The sequence below is a fragment of the Lipotes vexillifer genome, unplaced genomic scaffold (assembly GCF_000442215.2).
Source record: "Lipotes vexillifer unplaced genomic scaffold, Lipotes_vexillifer_v1.1 scaffold1242, whole genome shotgun sequence".
NCBI lineage: Eukaryota > Metazoa > Chordata > Mammalia > Artiodactyla > Lipotidae > Lipotes > Lipotes vexillifer.
This window is the reverse complement of record NW_006793169.1, coordinates 836,911-854,512: the sequence shown is the minus strand read 5'-3', so window position 1 is coordinate 854,512 and position 17,602 is coordinate 836,911. Positions and strand designations below refer to the sequence as shown.

The window sequence follows — 17,602 nt, the reverse complement described above, 5'->3', positions numbered from 1 at the left end:
TTTTTGTGGTACGCGGGTCTCTCACTGCTGTGGCCTCTCCTGTTGCGGAGCACAGACTCCGGACGCGCAGGCCCAGCAGCCACGGCTCACGGGCGCAGCCGCTCCGCGGCATGTGGGATCCTCCCGGACCGGGGCACGAACCCGCATCCCCTGCATAGGCAGGCGGACTCTCAACCACTGCGCCACTAGGGAAGCCCTTGCGGGGCGGGGGGGGGCTACTCTTAAGTTGCGGTATGTGGGCTTCTCATTGCTGTGTCTTCTCTTGTTGTGGAGCACGGGCTCTAGGCATGCAGGCTTCAGTAGCTGTGGCTCGCGGGCTCTAGAGCACAGGCTCAATAGTTGTGGCACACAGGCTTAGTTGCTCTGCGGCATGTGAGATCTTCCTGGACCGGGGCTTGAATCCGTGTCCCCTGCATTGGCAGGCGAATTCTCAACTACTGCCGCACCAGGCAAACCCCTCTCCTGCACGTTTTAAAGCATTTTCTATCTCCCTTGCCACTAATATTTTCTATACTCTTCTTGCTAGAGTTGAACGTGTGAAAAGCAGGTTTGATCATGATATTTCTCTGCTTTAAAAGCCTTCAGTGGTTCCCTCATTCCGTAGTGGATGAAGTCCAAGTATCGTAATTATATCACTGGACTTTTCTAAAATCTCAATTCTCACATTCTAACCTCTGGGTATTGAAACCCAGGCTTGCTTGTGGACTCTTAGATAGATGTGGGGAGATGGTGTCAGGAAGTGTGTTTGCAAACACAAATCCAGTTTCACTGAACCTTGGGGTTTTGGAAACCTTGGGATAGTGAGTGATAGGGCTAGAAAGGTAGGTGCCTTTCTTGACTTTATTCAGTAGACATTGGGAAGTAATACAAAGTTTTTGAGCAGGAAGTGAGATGAGCAGCATTGTTTTGGAAGAACTAACCGAACTGTTGTGTATAACTTGTGTTTGGAGAGGGGAGATAGCTAGATAGCTATAGTGGGGGTTCTGAAACAAATTTCGATAGCAAGAATGAGGAAAAGTGGGAGAAGCGTTGTAGGGTGGTAGCATCAGTAGGGATGCTACTTAAAGAAGTAGCAATGTCAGGAGGTGACAAATGTTGACAGAAAGATGATCTTTTTTGGTTTTGGACTTGGTGAGCTTGGACTTACAGGAATGTGTTTATTAACTTTAGCATCTTACTGCTGACTGTTGATTTGTGTTTTAGTACAAACATATCCTAATTTTCAAGCCCTGAGGGGCAGCAGAGGAGTCTGTAAATCTGATCTGGTACCTCTACTTTTTGTGGCAGTTCTTGCTCTCTATCCCGACCTCCTTGTGTTTGCCCATCAAATGTTTAATCCAAACTGCTTTGCAGTTGTAGAAAATAAGATAGTGATGTCTAGGAGCTTGTCACCTTAGGAAAGTATTCAGATACCTTTTTACAAGGGCCCAATAGCATTTAGAGCTAGTTATGTGTTATTAAATTGTAATAACCACAATTGTAATTGTAATTAAATTGTAATAAAGTTAAAGAGGGAATTCCCTCTGTAACTTAAAAAATTTTTTTAATCATCCTTTTTTTTTTTTTTTTTTTGGCTGCGCTGGGTCTTAGCTGCGGCATGTGTGATCTTATTTGCAGTGTGCGGGATCTTTAGTTGGGGCATGTGGGATCTAGTTCCCTGACCAGGGATCAAACCCAGGCCCCCTGCATTGGGAGCGTGGAGTCTTAACTGCTGGACCACCAGGGAAGTCCCTTAACTTGAAATTAATTAAAATTAATTACAGTCTAAACATCCACCTCGGGGCTTCCCTGGTGGCACAGTGGTTGAGAATCTGGCTGCCAGTGCAGGGGACACGGGTTCGAGCCCTGGTCTGGGAAGATCCCATATGCCGCAGAGCAACTGGGCCCGCGAGCCACAACTACTGAGCCTGCGCATCTGGAGCCTGTGCTCCGCAACAGGCGAGGCCGCGACAGTGAGAGGCCCGCGCACCGCGATGAAGAGTGGTCCCCGCTCGCCGCAACTAGAGAAAGCCCTCGCACAGAAACGAAAACCCCACACAGTCAAATAAATAAATAAAATTTATAAACATCAACCTCAGTGTGTTAGGCCAAATAATGGATTCCCCAATATGTCCATGTTCTAATCCCAGGAACCTATGAATATGTTGCTTTACGTGGCAAAAGAAACTTTGGAGGGAATTCCTTGGAGGTCCAGTGGTTAGGACTCTGCTTCCACTGCAGGAGGCATGGGTTCAATCCCTGGTTGGGGAACTGGGATCCCGCAAGTCACGTGGTGTGGGCACACCCCCCCCCCCCCAAAAAATAAACTTTGCAGATGTGATTAGGATTTTGAAATGGGGAGAGTATCCTGGATTATCCAGTTGGCCAGTATTATCATAAGGGTTCTTAAGAGGGAAGCAGGAGAGTAAGTGACAGGAAAGGCCATGTGATGACAGAAGCATGAGGAAGGTGGAGAGGGGAGCAACTCTGACCATGGAAGCAGAGGTCAAGGGGTGAGATGTCACACTATTGGCTTTGAAGGTGGAAGAAGGAAGGAGCCACCAGCAAAGGAACATAAGCAGCTTCTAGAAGCTGGGAAGAGCAAAGAACAGTTTCTCCCCTACAGCCTCCAGAAGGAATGCAGCCCTCCTGAACCTTGATTTTTAGACCAGTGAGACTTCTGACCTCCAGAACTGTAAGGTAATAAATTTGTGTTAAGCCATGAAGTTTGTGGTCATTTGGTAGAGCAGCAATAGGAAACTAACGGTCATTCACACTGTGCATATTTCATGTACTCAATAGCTACATGTGGCTAGTAGCTACCATACTGGACAGCTCAGATATAGAACATTTTTTATCATCATAGAAAGTTCTGTTGGGCAGCACTGGTCTAAAATAATAGTTCTCAGAGTGTGATCCCCAGCAGCATTACGTGCGAACTTTTTAGAAATTCAATTCTCAAGCCTCATCTCAGACCTGCTGAATCAGAAACTTTGGAGATGGGCCCATCAAATCTTGTGTTTTAAGTTCCCCAGGTTTTTCTTTTCTTTTTTTTTTTTTCATAGACTTTATTTTTTAGAGCATTTTTAAGTTCACAGCAAAATTGAGCAAAAATGCAGAGTGTTTGCATATGCTTCAACTTCCTCCCTCTATCAACATCTAACAACAGAGTGTTGCATTTGTTACAATTAGTGAACATTGTACATCATTGATACACAATCATTGGTACATTGATACCTGATTATCACCCAAAGTCCAAAATTTACATTTGGTAAGCCTTAGTTTTTAACCACTATGCCAATCTCCTACCCTAATTGAAGGCCACTTTGCTGAGCGGGGATTCAACTGAGACTTTGAAGGGTATGTAGAATTTCCAAAGCAGGGGGTTGGAAGGACATTTTAGGCAGGAGAGTTGTATAGAGAAAGAAGTGGAGGGATTTTTCAGGGTACTTGGCAAGTTTGACTTGAGCAAGAGGTCCCAAGCTTTAGTTAATCAGTTGAGTATCAACCACATGAAGTTTGTCCTAAGCAATAATAGCCATGAAATCATGGGTTTAGAATCCAAGTTTTATTTTTGAATCCCCATTGAAATAAATATGTTAATCTTTGAAAAATATTTGGTTATATGCCACTAAAATTATCCCTAGAGCCCCCAGTGATAGTCATGCCCCATTCTGGAAAACACTACCATAGGGAATTACTGGAGATCCCCTGGGGAGGTAGGATGAGGCCAGTGTTTGTTGAGCAAGGGTCATCTGTGTCCCAAGTAAGCTGCTTGCTGCTGTTCATAATTCTCTAGCCCCAGACCTACCAGCATATTTGATCCTGTCTTTCCTGGCTGGCAACACTTTGGTGGCTCCCTGTTCTCTTCTAGATAGAAGAGGAAATGCCTTAACATAACCTAGAAGGTCCTTGGGGATCCTGGGATAGGCCTACCATGGCCCCATCAGGCTGGTGAAGAGAGGGGGACAGGAGACAGGGAGGATCTCCTGGAAGAAGTGACAACTGAGCTGAAGTCTAACTGATTTAGGGGAGAGAACTAGGTGATGGAGGTGAAGACCTTTTTTAGGTAGAAGGAACAGCATCTGCAGATTTCCTGAGGCAGGAAGGAACAATGTGCATGTGAGCACCTGAAAGAGGCACTAGAGGAAGAGTCAGGGAGAGGAGTTTGCAGGGGCCAGACCCTGCCTGCAGTCCCTGGAGGCATCACAAGCATTGTGATCTTAATGCTGTGCCTTACGAAACTTCCCCAGGATTTTCTGTTGCACGTTAAAGTTTAAGGAAAACTTTAGAAGGCAAATGATTCCAGTAGAGATTGGTAAATGCAAAAATGACATGTTCAGCACGTTGATAGCATAAGGGATTGGGAATTAACTATGCCTCTAAAAAGGTGGGGTTTTTTTGGCTGCATTGGGTCTTCATTGCTACGTGTGGACTTTCTCTAGCTGTGGTGAGCGGGGGCTACTCTTATGTTGCGGTGCGTGGGCTTCTCATTGCATTGGCTTCTCTCGTTGCAGAGCACGGGCTCTTGGCGTGCGGGCTTCAGTAGTTGTGGCTCGCGGGCTCAGTGGTTGTGGCACGCAGGCTCTAGAGCGCAGGCTCAGTAGTTGTGGTGCACGGGCTTAGTTGCTCCGCGGCATGTGGGATCTTCCCAGACCAGGACTCGAACCCGTGTCCCCTGCATTGGCAGGTGGACTCTCAACCACTGCGCCACCAGGGAAGTCCCTAATTTATTTATTTTTTGTGTGGTAGCTGGGTTTGGGAAGGGGATGAGCAGTCCAGGTGAGGAAACAGAACGGGCAAGATATTGTGGAGCTGAAGTACATGGCATATTTCAGGAACTGCAAGTACAGATATGTCTGCTCTAATGTTATATGTATTCTTGAAAAACCTTTACTTCTGCAGAATCACTCACTAAGACAGGGTTTATGGGAAAAATAGGAGCAGAATACTCAAAGCCTATCTACTCATATTACTGGAGCAGCAACAGGAACAATATCAATTGTAATTAAAATATCGGCACAGTTAAAAGACATGTTAAATTCCTAGGAAATAAGTATCTCAGTAAATATAGGTCTTTTCCTCAAGAAAAAATAGGGATGAAGATAGCTTGATGGAAGGAGGAATAAGGAAGGATTGCGGCAACAAGAAGAGGGACATAAACGTCAGAGGTTGTGGGTACAGAGGCAGATGCAGGCTTCATGTGAAATCTTGTGATGGTGGACTGGATGGCTCTGGCTCATTGCCTTGTGTTTGGCTTTGTCCCCCATCCTCCCTCCCACAAAGATTGAGGGAAACCAAGCTTAAGCGCATGCAAGACAGAGCCTGCGGCTGTACTGAGACTAGAGGAAGAAAGGGGAGTGATGGGTATCTAGGGTAAGGGTGGCAGGTACAGGACTAGATTCCTTCTTGCTTGCTGTGTTTAACTGCTGTTCATTAATGGTGCAAAACTTTAACATCCTGGGAAAGAACCCCATCTGAACCAACATAATTTCTGGGTTTTACTGACATCATTTCTGTATTTCTCAATAATGTATGTGCTAACTTGCGTTACAGAAACGTGCTGTGGTGGCTGTGGCTGGAGTGTGTGAGGGAAACGGTGAGAAATAGAAAAGCACTGATAGACATTTCTAGAAAGGCCTTGGGTTCTGCTCTAGGGAAGCTCAACTTGATAATTTTATTTGGGGTAGCTGTTGAAGGTTTCTGACCTGGGAGAGAAACACAGGCTAAACATTAAAAAGGGTTAATTTTGGCCTCAGTGTGGAAAATGGTAAGAGGAAAAAGATATTGGTAGTGTAGAAACTAGCTAGGAGACTTTTATAATAATTTAAGTGAGAAATAATTGTATCTGAAACTGGAACAGTGGCAGTGCAAAGGAGACACTAATTTGAGAGATTTAAAAATCACTAAGAATTTGTGACTGCTTGAAAGTGAGTGTGGTGCTAAGAAAGAGTCAAAGATAATGGAAGCTTTTAGCTTGAGAGTGAATTGAGGCAGGAGTTGATAGTTTATATTTTCCATATCCAGGCGCTTACATAATTTACTTTCTTCCATTATTATGCCTCATGTAATCACTCTTTTCGTTCTGACTGTCTCCGTCTTGGGTTAAGTCTTATCATGTGGACTTTTATAGTAGCCTCCCTCCCAGTTTCTTTTCCTACACTTTTGTCTTTCCAGTTCATTCCACAAATTAGTCTTCCTCTTTCCTTTCTTTATATCAATGTACTAACTCACAAACCTTCAGTGCTCTTATCTTCTGGAAGTTCAAGACCAGATATGTTGGTTTGACATTTAGTATCTTCTGTTTGACACTAATGAAATTTTAGTTTTGTCTCCCAATCCTGTTCTGAGGTCTGTTTCAACTAGGCTGTTTTATTTACAGTTCTCCATGTCTGCCTTTCCTCCAAGGTTAATATTCTCATTTGGAATCTACAGAGATCTCCCCAGATACCTCCCTCTCCTCCATTGACATGCAAGTCCTTCCCCTCCTACCAAGCAAGTCCTCGGCAATGTGTATGTTTTTATTCTCCACACATTTTTGCCAGCAGTTTGGAGGGGATAGTGGCTTTAAGGGGGCCCAAGGAGTACTTCTAGGGTGCTGGTAATGGTCTGTTTCTTGATCTGAGTGGTAATTCCATGGATGTGTTCAGTATGTGAAAAATATAGGACTGTCTACTTATGTTTGGGCTTTTTTCTATTTTTATGTTATACTTCAATAAAAAATTTACTCTCTCCCCATCAAAATAGAATATGTCCTGACTCTCCTAGGCCCTTTGCACTTCAATTTGAATTTTATGGTCAGCTTGTTAAGTTTGGGATTGCATTGAGTTTATAGATAAAGTTAGGGAGAATTGCCAACCTTGATGTTGAGTTTTCCTAAAAATGATTGAGACATATTTTGTCATTTATTTAGAGCAGAGGTAGGCTGCCTGTTCTTGTAAATAAAGTTTTATTGGAACACAGCTGCCTCTATTCATTTACGAGTTGTCTATGGTTGTTTTGGAGCTACAGCAGCAGTTAAGTCCTTGTGACAGACCAGATGGTCTACAAGCATAAAATGCCTACTTCCTGACCCTTTAAGAAGAAAAGGTTTTCAGGGGATGTCCCTGGAGGTCCAGTGGTTAGGACTCTGCACTTCCACTGTAGGGGCCAGGTCCAATCCCTGGTTGGGGAACTAGGATCCCGCATGCCTCATGGCATGGCCAGAAAAAAAAAAAAAAGAAGAAGAAGAAGAAGAAGAAAAGCTTTTCAAATCCCTGATTTAGATCTTTTATTATTTTCTCCATAAAGGTCTTGTATTAGATTAATTCCTATGTACCTTATAGTTTTGTTGTTGTGAATAATATCTTCTTATCAGTTATGTTTAAAAACTGTTTTCTGTCATATAGGAAACCTGTTGCTTTTGTGTATAATCTTACATTCAGCGACTTTGAGAAACTCTTACCAGTTCTAATAATTTGTAGATTTTCTGTATAGGTGATCATAGTGTGAATAATGGCAGCTTTGTTTGTTCCTTTCCAGTTCTGTCTCATTTCATGTTTTACTCGTTTTGCTAACAGAAGCAAGCTTGACTTTGAAGGAGATGCTTCTGTGGTTTTAACATCATGCATGAAGATTAACGTGAGCGTTTTGTTTTTTTAAATAAATTTATTTATTTATTTTTGGCTGCATTGGGTCTTTGTTGATGCACACGGGCTTTCTCTAGTTGTGGCGAGCGGGGGCTACTCTTCATTGCGGTGCACGGGCTTCTCATTGCGGTGGCTTCTCTTGTTCTGGAGCATGGGCTCTAGGCACGTGGGCTTCAGTAGTTGTGGCACACAGGCTCAGTAGTTGTGGCTCGTGGGCTCTAGAGCACAGGCTCAGTAGTTATGGTGCATGGGCTTAGCTGCTCGGCGGCATGTGGGGTCTTTCCAGACCAGGGCTCGAACCCATGTACCCTGCATTGGCAGGTGGACTCTTAACCTCTGTGCCACCAGGGAAGTCCCAGTGTGAGAGGTTTTGGGGTTTTTTTTAGTAGAAATATGTCTTCTATCAGTTTATGAAAGTTCCCATCTTTTTCTTCTTGGCCACACTGCCCAGCATGTGGGATCTTAGTTCTCGAACCCGTGCCCCCTGCGGTGGAAGCATAGAGTCGGAGTCCTAACCACTGGACCGCAAAGGAATTCCTGTAAGGCCCCATCTTAAACTTTCATAAACTCCAACTTTGCTGAAAGTTAGTGTTGAACTTTATCATATGCCCTTCCTATGCAGATGTTGAGATGATCATATTTTTTCTTTTCTAATCCAGCATGAAATATACTAATTTTTAGTTAGTAGACTACTATTGGATCAGTTTTAGATTTACAGAAAAATTAGGAAGAAAATCCCCATATGTCACCCTACACCCCCCAGTTTTCACTGCTATTAATATCTTACGATAACTTCTTATAATTAATGAAAAAATTGATACATTATTATTATTTTTTTATTTTATTTTATTTTTTTTTGCGGTACGCGGGCCTCTCACTGTTGTGGCCTCTGCCGTTGCGGAGCATAGGCTCCGGACGCGCAGGCTCAGCGGCCATGGCTCACGGGCCCAGCCGCTCCGCGGCACGTGGGATCTTCCCGGACGGGGGCACGAACCCGTGTCCCCTGCATTGGCAGGCAGACTCTCAACCACTGCGCCACCAGGGAAGCCCCGATACATTATTATTAATTGAAGTCCATAGTTTATTCAGATTTCCTTTATTTTTACCCAATATCTATCCTTTTTTTTGTTTCAGTACACCATGTTACATTTAGTTGTCATGTCTTCTTGGGCTCTTCTCGACTGTGGCATTTTCTCTCATTCCTTGTTTTTGGTGTCCTTAGCAGTTTTGAGGAGTACTAGACAGGTATATTGTAGGATGCTCCTCTAATTAGAATTTGATGTTTATCTCATCATTAGACTGAGGTTATGGGTTTTGGGAAGATCAAAGGTAAAGTGCCATTTTCATCATATCATATCAAGAGTACATATTGTCAACATGATTTATGACTGTTGATGTTGGCTTGATCCTTTGACTGAAGTAATGTTTGTCAGGTTTCTTCACCATAAAGTTAGCCCCCCACCCAATTCCATACTCTACTCTTTGGAAATAAGTCACAGTGCACAGCCCTCATTTGAGGAGTGGGAAATTAGGCCCTGCCTGCTTTAGAGTGGAATATCAACATAATTTATTTGGAATTCTACATGGAAGATTTGTTTCTTCTCCATTTACTAATTTACTTATATCAGTGTGGACCATGTATGTTTATTTTATGCTTTGGGTTATAATCCAGTGCTACTTTAATTTGTTGCTCAAATTGTTCCAGCTTTGGCTATTGAAAACTCAGTTGGTTCCAGTGCCTCTTTGACATACCTCTGTTAGTTTCTTTTCTTTTTTTTTTTTTTGACACTTCCTTACTTTCTTGCACTGTAAGATGCTCCGTGTTCATCTTGTGCCTTTTCTGCCCTTGTCTTAGAATCAGCCATTTTTTCAAGAAACCCTGGTCCATCTTAATGGAGAATAGTATTAGAAGCCAAGATATGGATACTCGTTGTGCTTATTGCTACTTTGCTGGTGGAGCAAAGAAATAGTACATATGTGTCTACTAATTGATGTATATACATATACCTGTAAATATTTCTGTATATAATCATCTATATCTATGTTAAGTTAAATGTGAGTTCTTACTGATGTCTTCAACTATAATCCATTACCACAGGGATCATTTTTAGTGTGTTCTCTTGCTTTTCTGTAACCTTCCACTTCAGTAGCAAGAAACCTGGCTCCCACCATCTACCACCCATCTATTTAAATTGTTCAATTCCAATATACACATATAACAGTATCAGAACTAACAACTCATACCCTGCTGGGAAGCAACTTTATCAACTAGAAGACAGTGCTTATATGAATTGAGTTTTTAACGCTATACTATCCTAGCATTGTTGGGGATAAATCTTACTTGTCCGTAGTGTATTTTTGTTTTTGTTTTTTGTTTAATGTCTTGCTGGCTGCAGCTGGCTAATTTTTTTAAAGGCTATTTCTATGTTCATAAGAAAGATTGACTTATAGTTTTCCTGTCTTGTAATTTTCCTGTTTTGCCCTGTCTTTGCCCAGTTTTGATGTCTAGACTATACTAACCTAATAAACATATTTGTCTCTCAGCCTTCTTTTTTTCCTATATGTTGTCTGGAATAGATTATGGTTTATCTGTTCTTTGAAGGTATGATAGGGTTCACCTGTAAAACTGTCTGGGTTTAGTAGTTTCTTTATGAGTAGATTAATTACTGTACCAAATAATTTAATCCTCCTAGATGTGTACATATTTTCTGTTTCTTCTTCAGTCAGTTTTGGCAAGTTACATTTTTCTAAAAAACTATCCATTTCATTGAACTTTCAAATATATTTTGTTAATAACTTAATCTCTGATATATGTGAAGCTGTCACTCTTTTTTTATTCCTAATGTTTGTGCCTTCTTTCTTTTTCTTTATTAGTTTTGCCAGGCATATGCCTATTTGATTTGTCTTTTCAAAGAGCCAGTGTTTATTTTTACTCATCTTTATAGTGTTTGTTTCTTTTTATTAATTTCTCTTTTTCATGTATTTCTTTCTTTCAGTTTACTTTGTTCTTTTTCTTGAGTTGGATGTTGACCTCAGTATTTTGTATTCTTTTCCTATAAATTTATTTAATGCTATAACTTTTCCTCTAAAAGTACTATTTTGATTGTACCCCACAAATATTTTGTTCTGTGGTGTATTCATTGTTATTTAGTTCTATGTATTTCCCAGTTTCCATTAATGTTTGTTCTTTGACCTATGTTTGTAAGTTTCCAAAGGAATTGGGAAATTTGAAAATGCACTGTTAATTTCAAATTTTATTGATAAAACACTTTTATGAAATTTGTTGAAACTAACTCTATTGTGATATACTGTCAGTTTTTATAAATATGCTTGAAAGTAATATAAGTTCTTTTACTGTAGGTAATATATCAGTAAAAATCATCAGATCAAACCTGTCAATTTTGTGTTCAGAGCTGTATCTTTAAATCTCTTTAACTGCTTTATTAGCAGAGAAGGGTGTGTTAAAACCTCTATTGTGACTGCTTACCTGTATCAGACAAGGTCCAATCAGCAGACAAAAACCACATGGTAATTTGAAAAGAGAAAGCTTAGTATAAAGAATTATTAACAGAGGTTGGAATAACTGGGAATTGGTTAGTAAAGAGTTAAAGATAACCCTAAGGAATGTAGGAATAGCAGATGTAAGGATCAGCCACACCTTTAAAAGGGGCTGAGATAGATCATCCAAAGAAGAGCTGTCTCCCCCTCATTGGAAAGAGTGTGGCCAGGGCTAATTGGATGGTGGAGAAGTTGCTAAGTGCCTTTCTAGTGACCTTCCTTTGAATCTGGTCAGGAGGTGCATGGGGAAGCTCCTGGGTGCTGCTGGCTGTCAGGTGCTGTGGGATCCAAGAGTTAGAGAAGCTGCCCTCTCCATGAGCCTAGCAGGAGAAAGCTGTGTCCTGCAGGCGCCCATTGTAATAGCAACCTTACGTATAGGAGGCAAGCATACAGAAAAATTGTGCCCTTGCAGGAACCTAGTGCTGGAGAAACTGTCTACTGCGGGAACTGAATGCTGGAGAAAGCTTGCCCTGCAGGAGCCTGGCTAGCCAGGCACACTGAAACTAGGAGGAGAAACTGGCTTCCTTTCCAGTCTCCCTCCAGCACTCTCGAGTGACAAGGCTGTACGTAGCACCAGTTAGCAAAAGAGAAATATTTGCAAGGCCTACCTCCATTATCACACAGGGTAGATATGGAATAAAGAGACATCATAATTGCCACAGTTCCTTTAACTTTATGTATAGTACATAGTGAGAAACCACATATATTCTTTTGACAACTTCTTTATGTTACTATGTGTATATATTATTCTCAGAAACAGTTTTGAAGATCTCATAATGCTTCATCTGATGTGACCTAGAAATGGTCACTTTCTCTTAAATTTATAAGTAATTTTTATTTATTTATTCATTTATTTATTTATTTATTTATTTGGTGATAGGGGCCTAGAAATTAAGGTTTGGAGACAAAGATCCCGTGAACAATTGGAGAAAATTTAAGACAGATGAGGAACAAAAGATCCAGGATTTGTTAGATCTTTTGTATTTCCCAGTTTTAATTTACCAAGACAAGTAGAATCTTTTTTTAGTAGTAAAAACTAAAACTGTGTGAAATGGTATGCAATGAAAGCTTTGATCTATTTGATCAGTTTAACCAAATCATCTTTTTAACCAAATCTTTAGATTAATTGATCTCCATTTTGTAAAAAACCCATTGACTGATGCTCCCCTCTCCATGTGACACTTTACAGCTAGGAGTTGATTACCGTCAGGAAGCCTATGAGTTTCTGCTCCATCAGTTGAGTTTTGCTTTACCAAGAGTCATTTGTGTTATTTGCCAAATGTTATTATGCCATTTGTGCCTTTTGTAATTATTGCACAAGCTATATTTTAACAGTTGATTAATCAACTCAGCTATTTGGAAAAAATGGGGAATGTGGGGAATGAAGAAAAAAAGATACACATATACCTTAATTTTATTCAAAGGAATAATATATAAATTGTATTTGTTGTGGTAGAACCACGACCTTTTCTTTGAGTATACATCCAATGGTTAGAGTTCTGACTTCTTTCTTGCACACCCATAAGACGTTGCTTATGATTTCCAGCACTTTCTTCATTAGAGTAAGAAATTCGATACTTCTGAGTCAGTCAGAGTACAGACTAGATTTTCTTTTCCAGTATTTTGGATTATCTCACCCTTACTTGATTTGGCAGCAACTGTAAGTGTCTTGCTACTCGCCTTTTAGTCTTTCCAGAACATTCAGCCTAGTTTTCACTGGAAAATAACTCCCTTTGGTAATGTAATCTTTCATCATACTACTACTTAGAAAAATAAGGAAATAAACATAATTGGGTTTGATAATAAATGCACCTGGTTGTTGGTAAGTGAATATCTCAGTTGGTGGGAGCAGAAGTGTGCAGGCACAGGTAGCCTTAGTGACCCCAAGGAGCCACAGTGGCCATAGTTCTCTGACCATAGGCAACATTCATGTATTTTACGGGCAGAATGGAGAATGTCAGATAAGTCAGATTTTTTTTTTTTTTTTTACTGCTTTGGATTCTTACATTGCTACTAGTCTTGCTGGTACAAACAGTGCTACATTGAATATTCTGGTATACACATTTTTGTAATCATGTGCTTGTATATCTGTAGAGCAAATTACTAGATGTGAAATTGTTGGGTCAAAGAGTGTTTGCATTTAGAAACTTGATAGCTATTGCCATATTGCCTTCATAGAGCTTGTACCAGTATACACTTGATGTATTAGAGTATGTACATCACTCTTCCCCCACACCTTTACCAACCTAGTATAGTATCGAACTCTCTGCTCTTTGCCCATCTTACTCCCTTATTGGTGAAAACACGTGTGTCTAGAGTCCCCAAGATCACCACCAGATTTGATGATTTGCTAAGAGGACTCACAGAACTCACCATATAGTTGCACTTTTATGATAGTTGGCTTATTTAAGTATACAAGTTAATTTCTATTTTGGTCTACTTTATAAAATTAGCATCATTTACTTTGTGGCATGGGTTAACCATGTCAGCAAGTTTAAGATTTTTGTTTTCTGGTTTTAGCTTTTGGAAAATGTTAGATATTAAAAAAAAAAAAATCACAATAGAATGAACATTGTCAGTGTGTCCAAATTTGAAAGTTGTCTTTTAACTTAAAGCTAAGTTTAGTCTCTGAATTGTGAGGTTGATTTTAACAGTGGAGAATATTTATATTTAATACTTTAGATGGCGACTATCAAAAAGAAATAGGATCATGGCAGCAGATGATGAAAATGGTGATGGAACAAGTTTATTTGATGTCTTTTCTGGTAAGAGCTCATTTTAATTGTCTTTCTAAGTTTACTTATTTATTTATTACTTTTTTCTTTAAACACACACACACACACACACACACACACACACACACACACACACAATTTTTTCCTGACCCATTTGATACTAAGTTGTATACATTATGGTCCTTTACCTCCAAATACTTCAGTGGGTATGTCACAAGAAAAAGTTGGTTTTCTTACATAAGAACAGCATAATTATCAATTTCAGTAAATTTAACACTAATACTGTAATTTTATTTAATCTACCATCTTTATACCAGTTTTACCAGTTAACCCAATAGTGTCCTTTATTATTGTGATTGGATTTAGATCTATCATTTTACTTTACTTTTACAAATTAATTAATTATTTTTTGGTTGTGTTCAGTCTTCGTTGCTGCATGTGGGCTTTCTCTAGTTGAGGCGAGGGGGGCTACTCTTTGTTGCAGTGCTCAGGCTTCCCATTACGGTCGCTTCTCTTGTTGCAGAGCGTGGGCTCTAGGCGTGTGGACTTCAGTAGTTGTGGTACGCGGGCTCAGTAGTTGTGGCTCACAGGCTCTAGAGCGCAGGCTCAGTAGCTGTGGCTCATGGGCTTAGTTGCTCCACAGCATGTGGGATCTTCCCAGACCAGGGCTTGAACTCATGTCCCCTGCATGAGCAGGCAGATTCTTAACTACTGCGCCACCAGGCAAGTCCCTCTATCATTTTAAAATTTTAGTTTGTCTCATCAGTTTTTGTTCTCTCTGATTTTCTTGCCTTCTTTCAAATATTATTTGAATATATTTAAGAATTCCATTCTAATTTATATATTAGCTTTTTGGCTACACCTCTGCATTATTTTTTACAATTGGTTTCTGAAGGGATTGCAATATACATCTTTAACATTTTGCAGTCTACTTATTTAAATGTAAGAATCTTTTTATGTAAGTTGTATAATCTTGTACATATTGTTGTGTTTAACCTCCATCCATCCCTTTATGTTAAAGATGTCGTGAACCCCTTGATACCGTGCTGTAATTTTTATTTTAAACTGTTGTATGTATCTTAAAGAAATTAAGAGGAATTAAAAGCAATTAAGATGAAATATTAGTCTTTTATATTTACTCAGTTATTTACCATTTTTGTCCTTCTAGGATCTAGTATCATTTTCCTCCTCATTGTCTCTTTTCTTCTGGGACTCTGGTTATATAGTATGTGAGAACTTTTGATATACTATAAGTTAGTAAGATTGTTCTCTCTCTCTTTTTTAATCTTTTTCTCTCTGTTTTTCCATTTGAATAATTTATTGATCTATCTTCAAGCTTGCTCTGGCTCTTCTGTTGAATTTTTTACATTAGATATTGTACTTTCAGTTTTAGAATTTTCATTTGGTTCTTGTAGTTGTTTTTATTTCTCTACCAAGATTTCCAATGAGTAATTTTGCATTGCATTCTGGACATTGTAAATGTTATAGAGACATTGGATTCTGTTATATTCCTCTGAAAAGTGCTGGTGTTTTTAATTTTAGCAGGTATTTATCTTGATTGAACTTAATCTTCTGTCTTCCCTGTGGTGAACAGCAGCTGAAATCTCTGTTCAGCTTTCTTTAGCTTTAGCTGGATTTTTGGGAGTTCTAACCTTTACATGTGTAATTTGGGGGTCATTCAGATTTGGGTACAATTTGAGGAGTCCTCTCTGTGGCACTCTGGATTTCCTCTTTCTAGTTGCTGTTATCACCCCCAAAGTTTTTTCTCTGTTTCTTTAAGCTATCAAGACTAGAAGTTTCCATCTGAGTTTTCACTGCCAAGTGTGGCTCCAGCTAGAGCCTATCGTTCCACAAAAACTTGTAATAAAAGGGGGATAGGGAATTCATGCAGTGCTGTTTTCTTCTTTCAGGTGTCATCTCCTCTCCAGTTTTTGCCTGCTTTAGATTGCTCTTTAGTTCTTCAGATTACTATTTTTTTCTTTTTTCTTTTTTTAATTTAGGTACAATTTATATATAACATTATAGTAGTTTCAGATATAAAATGTAATAATTCCATATTTGTATATATTGCGAAATCACAATAAGTCTAGTGGTAGAGCGTTGACTGCAGATAGCTTTTAATATTTTGTTTAGAGTTTATAGTTTTTGCAGGAAGATTGTCCTGATAGAACCTATTCTGCTATTATTGGAGTTGTAACCTTCTTACTAGCGTTGGGTTTTTTCCTTCCTTTTTTTTATATTTGAATTTTATTTTATTTTATTTTTTTATACAGCAGGTTCTTATTATCAATTTTATACATACTGGTGTATATATGTTAATCCCAATCTCCCAGTTCATCCCACCACCACCACCCCCACACCTGCCCCTACTAGCTTGTTTTTGAAAGTGAGTTTTTAAGTCTAAACCTGTGTACTAAGATGTGTGTGTTTATAAGGATGTACAAAAGCTTCTAAACAATTTTCTTTTTTGACACTGGACTAATAAAGTCTTTTTCTGGTCCTTCAGAGTCAGCATAGAAAAACTCCACTAAGTGCATAGAGTCAGTTTTAACTAGTCTTTGATATTTTTTTGCAGCTTCTCCTCTTAAAAATAATGATGAAGGTTCTTTGGACATATATGCTGGGTTGGACAGTGCTGTTTCTGGTATGTAAATTCTATAATAAAATACTTTCGTTTTGTTTGGTCAGTCTGTTGGAAGTGTTTATGTTGTTGTTAACAATTCCTGGAGTAACTCATAGCTCCTCAACAATCTGCCTGTTCTTTGAAATCATTATACTCAGGTAATTATATTTTTGCCCAAAGCTTGATCAATAGAATAAACTAGGCTTTAGGTTTGTTTTTCATCTAGGTCTCAGTTTTTTTTTGTTTTTTTTTTTGCGGTACGCGGGCCTCTCACTGTTGTGGCCTCTCCCGTTGCGGAGCACAGGCTCCGGACGCACAGGCTCAGCGGCCATGGCTCACGGGCCCAGCCCGCTCCGTGGCATGTGGGATCCTCCCAGACTGGGGCACGAACCCGTGTCTCCTGCATCGGCAGGCGGACTCTCAACCACTGCGCCACCAGGGAAGCCCCTAGGTCTCAGATTTAATTGGACCTTGTACAAAAATATTTTGTACCATTGAAAATGGAACTAATGGTGATTTCTACCTATATTACCACACATACTGTCACAGGCTACATGATATTAGAACTTTTGAAAAGGGTAGTTACTATAAATATTTTCAAATGTATCAGTAGGTGTGTGATATGCCGAGAGTCTAATGACCTGTCCAAATGAGAAAACCTTTCTGTAATCAAATCTTCTAAAGCTTCGAACAAATGTGATCCTTACACCTGATTTGTTGACAAATTTAGGTAAATTGGTTTTCCAATTCTAATCTGTGAAATCAGTATAGATTTGGATGAAATGCAGGAGATGGAGAATTGTAGAGCCCTTTGGGTAGAGGTAGACAGTATGTCAAAAAGCCTAACACATGTATTTTTCTTTTTACCCCAGCTTTATTGAGCTATAATTGACATATATACATTAAGTAAGTTTAAGATGTACAGTATATTGATTTTATACACTTAAATATTGCAAAATGATTACCACCATAGCATTAGCTAACACCTGCATAGCGTCACATGATTACCATCTATTTAAGATCTAGTCTCTTAGCAACTTTTGATCGTATAATATAGTCTTATTAACTGTAATCACTAT

The 17,602-nt window shown here is 39.6% G+C and overlaps 1 protein-coding gene across 1 annotated transcript in view; it reads left to right on the top strand.

Moving 5' to 3' along the window:
• The window catches only part of CASP8AP2 (caspase 8 associated protein 2), a 38,216-nt gene that overhangs the window by 3,405 nt on the left and 17,209 nt on the right, over positions 1-17,602 (top strand). The window contains exons 2-3 of the mRNA XM_007466261.1: positions 13,848-13,930; positions 16,476-16,544. Coding sequence (XP_007466323.1) covers positions 13,876-13,930; positions 16,476-16,544 — 124 coding nt within the window. The 5' untranslated portion in view covers positions 13,848-13,875. The remainder of the gene's footprint in view (positions 1-13,847; positions 13,931-16,475; positions 16,545-17,602) is intronic.